The sequence below is a fragment of the Pteronotus mesoamericanus genome, unplaced genomic scaffold (assembly GCF_021234165.1).
Source record: "Pteronotus mesoamericanus isolate MK-2021 breed Mesoamerican mustached bat unplaced genomic scaffold, CSHL_Meso_final contig_74, whole genome shotgun sequence".
Taxonomy (NCBI): domain Eukaryota; kingdom Metazoa; phylum Chordata; class Mammalia; order Chiroptera; family Mormoopidae; genus Pteronotus; species Pteronotus mesoamericanus.
The window spans coordinates 15,506,381-15,514,787 of record NW_026555247.1 but is presented as its reverse complement, the minus strand read 5'-3'; the positions used below and the strand labels follow the sequence as shown (position 1 = coordinate 15,514,787).

General features: G+C 42.2%; 1 protein-coding gene across 3 annotated transcripts in view; it reads left to right on the top strand.

Moving 5' to 3' along the window:
* Positions 1-1,289: 1,289 nt before the first annotated feature.
* Positions 1,290-8,407, top strand: part of NOL4 (nucleolar protein 4) — a 293,679-nt gene continuing 286,561 nt past the window's right edge. For 2 of the 3 annotated variants that reach the window (XM_054583511.1, XM_054583510.1), the window contains exon 1: positions 1,290-2,222. In XM_054583511.1, coding sequence (XP_054439486.1) covers positions 1,959-2,222 — 264 coding nt within the window. In that variant the 5' untranslated portion in view covers positions 1,290-1,958. Of the gene's footprint in view, positions 2,223-3,148; positions 3,192-8,407 lie in introns of those variants that run through there. The other variant, XM_054583512.1, reaches the window with a different exon arrangement.

Sequence of the window (8,407 nt, the reverse complement as noted above, 5' to 3'; positions counted from 1 at the left end):
CCATGGAAACCCTGCTGGAGTCGTCCCCCCACCTGGATGCTGAGTGCTCCTTTCCGCCACCTGGCTGCCGCCCGGCCCGCTGCTACCTCCTCCGGCCTCTAACCTGCAGCCTGCAGCATGCGCACTACCCCCGGGATCCCTAAATGGGACAATTCTGCCCGTGACGTCAGCGCCCAGCCGTCTCCACAGAAACTTTTGTCCCACTGACCAATCAGAGAGCTTGGAAGGGGCCGGGGAGGTGGGGTGGGAGGAGAGGGGAGTGGGAGGGGTGGGGGTGAGGGGAGAGGCGAGAGGTTTAGTGTGTGGAGCTGCTCGCGCTCTGCCCGGGCTGTCAGTCCCGGCTCTAGCCGCCGCGAGACCTTCCGGGAGACGCGCGCACACACAGCGCACCCCCCGCGCACCGCACACCCTCGCTCCCTTGCTCACACACACGCACACACTCAGCCTGGCCGAGCAGGAGCCACTGACCATTTTGCAAGTGCCGGACCGGCTGCGGCGCAGTGGGTACAAACACTCAACGTTCCCATTCGGGGCTTTCCTCTTGGAGACGACGACAAGGGGCGAAGGTGGGCTAGGACGCGGACCAGGAGCCGGGCACTGGTCGGGCCGCCTTCCTGGCAGAGCCATCTCCCGGGACGGGCGCGGGCCTCCGCAGAGAGTAGAATAAAGAGGAGCGACCGCAATCGCAACGCGCGGAGGATGGGAACTCCCCTGTTTAAAGGTCTTTAACAGACGGATGGAAATCCTGAATGGAAGAACCGCTGATTTCATTCGCTTGAGAAAATCGTCCAGAGGAACTCATATTTGGCTACTCTGAGCAGTGGAGGGGGTGTCCATGACGTGGCAGGGGGAAAATAGACACCCGAAACCTCCTGTGTGAACTGCAAACTGTAACCAAGCAAGGGGGAAATGATCTCTCTCTCTATTTTAATTTCATGCAAAGGGCTTTAAGCATCTGTATCATAAACTTACTTCTTTCTCCGTACCCAGTTCAGCAGAAACCAGAGGAGTCCTGTCTGAGGACCCCATCATTATCCGGGAGACCTGCCTCCAGCGGCCTGCTTTCGTTTACCCACATCTCCCTGGAACGGAGATCTGTTTGGGGTACCACTGTCTATCCTATGGAACTATGGCCAAATCTCCATGAATGCTTTTTCTAATTCTGGGACTTAACTCCTGGAACCTACCTGCGGGGCTGGGATTTAGCCTAAATGCCTCTGAAGAAATGACATTTTAAGCCGTTTTAAAAATACATTTAAAAATATTTCCTGTGTAGCAGGATTTGATAGGCTTAACAACATGACAGGTAAGAACTTTCTCTCTCTCTAGTCCCTTAACGCCCCCACGCAGGGAAGGCCGAAGCGGAACAGGACCCTAGAGGAAGGAGAGCCCGGGGACCCGGGGCTCCGGGGCTCCAAGGCGCTGGGCCGGCGGCTGTTTTAGACAGAGGCGCAGCCCTCGCTCTTGGACCGCGGGGCCAGCGGCTGGGGAGATTTAGAGGCGCGCGCGGGGAGGCGGCGCTGCGCTCCACCTGCCCTGCCCAGGACACAACCCAGGGGCAAGGCGTCAAGGGACCACCCGAAGTCAATATTGGAATTTTTAATAAACCAAGGAATGAGATTTTAATTATTCAAAACCCAGCTCCTGTGGGCTAGATGCTGTTGGGATGGTCCTAGTCACAATTTTAGAGACCCATCTCTAAGAGGACGAGAAAAGGGTCTAAGACATCCGTCGCAATTACGAATGAACCAGAGACTTGCTAGCATAGGGCATTGATTGCGGGTGCCCAACCGGACCCTCCTCCCCTCTCCATTCCTTCTCCCACCCGAGACAGGCTCCGGCGGCGGCCGGGACCTCGCGTCCCTGCATCGTGGCGGGGGCTGCATTTTTCATGAGCCCGGGGTGAACAGGTGCGAAGTGCGCTGGGAGCATCCGGCCGACCGCCGGGCGCAGGGAACATGGAGAGCGAGCGCGACATGTACCGCCAGTTCCAGGACTGGTGCCTCAGGACTTACGGGGACTCAGGCAAGACCAAGACGGTGACCCGTAAAAAATACGAGCGGATCGTCCAGCTCCTCAACGGCTCCGAGTCAAGCTCCACGGACAACGCCAAATTTAAATTCTGGGTTAAATCGAAGGGCTTCCAGCTGGGCCAGCCGGACGAGATCCGCGGAGGCGGTGGCGGCGCCAAGCAAGTGCTCTACGTGCCGGTCAAGACCACGGTGAGTGACTCGCCTTCCTCCGTTATTTGTCTGCGGGAGCAGCCCAGCGGGGAGGGGAGAGAGAGGGGGAGAAAGCGGGAGCCGTGAGCCATCGTTGGCTCGTGTGCCCCCACCCTCCTCAACCCCCTCCCCAAGTCGTCCCCACTCTCATTAGCCAGGCGCGTTTCCCCCACCGTGGAGTCTTTGTGGTCCTTTATTTTAAAGCGGCAGCGCACCTCCAGAGACCGCCGCGCTCCTCGCCTCCTGGCTCCTGGACTAGCTGCCTGAGCTTCCAACCCCGGGTCGGGCGGCGTCTCTCGTCCTCGTGCTGGGCCATTGTCCCATGTCCTTCGCTGGGCGCCCGGCGCGTGTCCCGCCTTCGCCACCGCGCAGAAAGGCCACGCTGGAACCCCCAGCCGCACGCTCTCATAATAGACGATTCTGATCGATAGTCTACAGTGTCTCCTTATTGGTACAAAGACCGAATGTGGCGCTAGTCATGAATGTGGGGATTCCCCCCCCCACCCCCCACCCATACACACACACTATCAGGTTTTATTGTTAGACAGCCGCCCGGGAGACACCGGCTGGCCGATCGCCTTGATCACTGCCAGAGATCTTGCCCTGACTATTAAGATTGTAAGATAAGATCCCGGAGATTACTCCTCCCTTCCCCCATTCCAGTCCTCACTTCTCCTTTCACAAATAAAGCCATCGCTGTATGATAAACAACAAAGAGAGATGGGTTTGGGCGCAATCAAATGGTGCATCTATTTGTTTCTCGTTCTGGCATGGCACTAGTCTCATAGCCACAAAGCTCTAAGCCCAGGCGCTGCAAGGTACAGACATTAAGAGCCCAGCATATCTCAGCCTCACAAAGCAGAGGGGAGCGGTGGCAGCGTCAATTTCCTTTTTAAGAAGATGGGAACTGTGGGCTACAAGTAGGATTTCAGATCAGATCCGTGAGACTTCTTTCTTCATCATGCTACGGTGGGTACTCGCCTGGAGTAGCGGTGGGGGAGGGCATTTGGCATCCTTTGCATTTTTGCCTGGCTTTGGGGTTTCTAGAACATTTGCTCCTTTTCCTCCCTCCCTACTGGCAACTGTTTCCCTTGCAGTATTTAGTCCTGGAGGATGCTAGAAAAGAGGTGTCTTGAAAGCTATTCTATCTCAAACGGAGGTATATTAAATTGGACATATCTGCATGAAAGTTTTCTCAAAGGATTAATGGGAGGATTCTTTTAGGTTTGGAAAATGATATATGGTTTCAAGAGATTAATTAGATGTCGTTGTTTGACGGAAGTATATTTGTTTTGGAATGTATATGGGACATGGAAATAAAGGTGAAATGAAACATAAAAGTTGTCTTGTTTTTTAAAAATGAACTCTTGTTGTAAGGTTTCTAGGAGGTAAATTTACAAATGCAGCCTTCTCCTTTAACATGTGGCATGGCTAAAGACAATGGTGAGATTACTGTCTTGCTTTACTAAGTGATGAGGACTAGATGGGCATAGATTAGAACTGAGATTTATTTACATTTGGATGAGCCAGAGAAGTCTGTTGTAGCCAACGAACTGCTTTGATTCATTTGTATCGAGAGTCACATTAAGAACCTGATTTTTAAAAAATAACTTATTGTTAGACAAAATTAGAATTCAGAACATAAGGATGCATTTTTTCTTTGGGCAATTTTGGGCTAATTAAATGAACAAAATAATTTTAAGGTGTATTTACCTAAATAGTAATATTGTATGTTTTAAGAATATTGCTAGCCTGGGAAGTTTGTTTTTCATTTCTTTCATGTTAAACTTAAGTCCCTCTGTTTATATGTCCAATAGCTTCACCTGTGTATTGGGCTAATAAATTTATAGTTGCATGGATTTGGTTACATCCACTATGTATAAATAGATGTGCCCTTTTAAAACATAAATTTAAAAATTCTAAATAATATAAATCCTGTAATGGTTATAGAGGTACTAAGATAAACATGGATGTCAGTAATTCAAAAAAGCATTCTATACTCAGATACCCATATTTTCATTCAAAAAAGTAATGCAGAGTTGTTGAAGAATTATTGCTAATACATCTAATATAGAGTAACAACTCCAGGTCTAGTAATAAAGGAACACATTTTTTTTTCTTTTCAGTAAAGCTTCCACATATTTATGGGAGAAAATGTAATCCATCAAGTGATATTCTTAGATAATGGTTTCTATGTAGTATTTAAGAGCTCTGCTCTTCATTCAAGCCTGTTTTGAAATGGTGAAGAGGTTTTTAATTCATGAACTCTTCTATTGCTCTTTATGAAATTTTTATGCTGCTCCTGACATAGAATTATAGGCTCCTCCTCTCTCGGAGACAGCCAATCATCATTTCAACAAGTTAAAAAATAAATAAAAGATCCCTTTTTATCCTGTTTCCCCACATCTCAAATTATTCTTTCCTTAAAAAGATGTTGACTCTTCTTTATAATATCAGGAGCACAATCACCAGAGAATCAGAAAATGTATTTTCTTTTTCCTTTAAAGGCAAATGTGTTTGCCTTTATTGGTTGAATAAAATGTGGTATTTGAATAGTATTTTCAAGTAGAGTAAGAATCAGTCTAGCTATTTGAAGCTAGGTTTGCTGTCAGTGAGAGAGATTTGCACCTGATGTTGCAGTAACCCACTCCTGTTGATAATTAGACATCATTACTACTGAGAAAAGGGAAAGAGGGAAGGGAAGAGGACAGGCTGCAGCTAATTAACTACTTGGGTTTAATGAAAGAAAGGGAGACTGATAGCAACTGGGAGGTCATACTAGAAGAGAGTAGACATGCCACACACACTTAATTGAAACAGTATCTTTTAGTCTGAAAAAAGCTAGGTTCTATCTCTTATTTCCCAAAAGAATCGATGTAACTTTGCAAATACACCTCCCCTAAAACCTAAATTTAACTGATGATAAAATCAAGCAAGGAGCAGCTGGCTCTTAATAAAAATGTAGACTACTGAAAAAGATAAAAGAAACACCTTTAATATTTGTCCTGGTCATGCCTAAAGCTGAGGGGGCATAGCTGTCACTGTTTAGATAACTCTGTGGCTGAGGAGATACTGTTTGGTCACCTAGCAACAACATCCTGCAACTCAGCCATTTTAGCTCTAGCATGGGACCTGTTTGCGCGTGCTCTCAGGAGTGCACGTGCATCATGCATACATATGCACATTGAGCGTGGCATCTAAGTTTTTTTCCGTACTACCAACTTTTATTTTTATATGTTCTTTCACTAAAGGGGTCAGAAATTTAGAGGAATGAAACGATGAATAACTTATAACCATTCTCTAAAAGATACAGCAAATGTCTGACATTGTTTATAACAAAGTTTAATCAGTGATCATTTTAAATTAACATTACTCTGGTTACTCTCTTTTATATCTTTGATAGTTCTAGTTTAGTTTGTTTTTAGAAGCTTTTCATCTTGATTGATATTTTTTTTCTGGCAACAATTAGTTGAAACATCACAGAAATTAAACACATTATGTCACTTGATATTATGAAAGGTAAACTTAGAAAATAACTAGAAAATTAATTAAAGCTTTCCATTAGTCATATGATTAATGCATTATTGTGTATTTTTAGAAGGCCCACTACACTACATAAAACATTAGGGAATTTGGTAAACTCTTCTTATTTGTTTTTCAGTCTTATACAAACAGGATAATGAATAACCAAACTGTAAAATCAAATAATAAGAGACTGATGCTTTTCTTTACCTGTATTTATAGGCACAGACACTTAGATCTCATTTTTGCCTTTCATGAATTATTTTTCTTATATTTATTCCACTGGGGAACATGAAATGAATTTTTCATCCAGAAAGGAAAATGCATTATCTTTCACATGTCACTTAAAAATGATGATTTATTCAGTCCTGCAATATGTAGCCTCAGATTTCATATTGTTCTTGCAGTATATACTACTAATTGATTACAGTGATTAGAATAAATATTCATGAACGGGTTCATAAACAGTTACTGGGGGTTTTGTTTTTTTAGTTCCCTATCGTTTTAGTTATAAATTATTTATGATACATTGGGTTGAGGAAAAATGCCTCATAAGGAGTCCGTATGCATTTATAACTTCATGTCTGACCACACATCACACGTATTAGGCCTCAATCTGGATGCTGCCGAACTTTCAGAAAACAGAGCTGAGGAACAACATCAGCTATATATTAGGATACTTTGTATCTGCAACAGAGACAAACCATAATTGTAGTCACTGAGGCATAAGAAAAATTTTGCTTGTATCCTAATACTTTCTCGCAGTGGGCATTGCTATTAATAGCTTATGCATTTTCTGCTTTATTTAAAGTATTTTGAGACACTGTCTATATAGGCTAGGTCTTTGGAGTCAAAAGATCCCAAGTATGAATCTCAGCAATGTAAAATATTAGCTGACTTTAGTGGCTCCTTATGAGTTGCTCTGCGGAATAGGTCATGTATGATAAGTCCCTAGCACCACGCCTATATAAGGCTCTCAGGCAATAGTGGGCACCTTTAACTAGAGGCCAGTTTGGCGTGGGAATTAAAGGTCAAAAGGCTTATAGATATAATTACCCTGAATATAAGTAGGAAATCAGACCCTGTTAATATACGAAGACTATCCCACACTTATTTCCTATGATACCAATTCTTGACTTTTCCTTTGGTTTCTTGTCTTACTAGCAAACACAGTAGGGAGGAGGGGCAAGATTCAGCACTCCTATGTTCTGCCTATAAACTTCCTGAGCCAGCTAACATTCTACTTCTGAAGGTTTTATACTCTAGACTTTCTGCATAGGAGAGAGGAAAGATGAATACCGGGAAGTGGCAGCAGGATTCTAAGAGTTTCAATCCTGTGTGAAGAGCAGAAAGACCTTTCCCTAATAGCTGTTGTGTTTGCTAAGACTCGTTATACCTACCTGGGAAAGATTAAAGTGGATCTAATATGTTTTAGGGTACATTCATTTTCATAATCCTGGGATAACAAGATAAAATAAACTTTGAGCAACAGAGATGGCAGGGTATAGATTTTAGAGCAAGATTTAAATCATGGATATGATATTTACTGGAGCTGTGAGTTAAGGGGAGTTTCTTACTAAAGATGCAGTTTCTCTTTGTAAATGTCAGTAATAATATTGGTCTAACTAGCTTTGAATAAGAATTAATAATCATAGTTAATAAGCATATAGCATATGCCTAGCACATAGTAAGTGCTAAAAAATGGAAGCTGTTCTAAGTATTATTAACAAAGCAAGAACACCATGGTATAATTATAATTGAGCATATGTTATAAACTCAAAAGTCACACTGTTACAGTTAAAATACAATATATATATATTTATCTATGTATTATTTAGATACTTTTTTTCTGTCTACCCCATTTTTAGAAAATAAAAATGACCTTGTTTTTGTAAAAGTGGTACATTCCTATTACTTAAAATATCTGAATGAAAATAAAAGAAAAAGTTTAAAAGTCACACTAAATCCCCCACCTAGATATAACCATCATTAGCTAATTATGAACATTATTATAGATGTCTCTCTAAACATTTACACCAAAAGATTAGATATAATGATTGATGTGGACAGGAAGAAATAATTTTCCAAAACTGAGATGATAATTATATGTTAATTCAAGTAAGAATAAAATATAATGTTACCAAAATGTAGAAAAAAATAGAATACATGAAATTCAAAAAATTACTAATAGATAAATGCTTCTTCTCAGAGGTATTTATTTCTAGAGTTAATAGAAAAGATAAAGATATGAAGAGCTTGAATTATTTTAACTACAGATTTCAATTTAATACATATCATTGACTTTATCCAATGGTAGATAGGCCTATTTCACTTCCCATGTCTTTGTTACTTCCTGTTAATATTATAATTGTTTTATATTTATGGTATTTATTATATTCATTATATCATATATTATTGGTTTTTACTGTCAAGGTTCTTTATATTTATGTTATAGTACATAATTTGGTCCTTATTATTTTTTCTTTGCCATATTTTAGTGCTTATCATTCATTATTTTGCCTGGGTTTCCTTACTTCTGAATTCTTTAATTTGATTCATCACTTGAAAGACTGTTATTCCTGATAATTTTTTTAAATCCTTATATGAGGATACATTTATTGATTTTTTTAGAGAGAGAGAGAGGGAGGAAGGGAGGGAGGGAG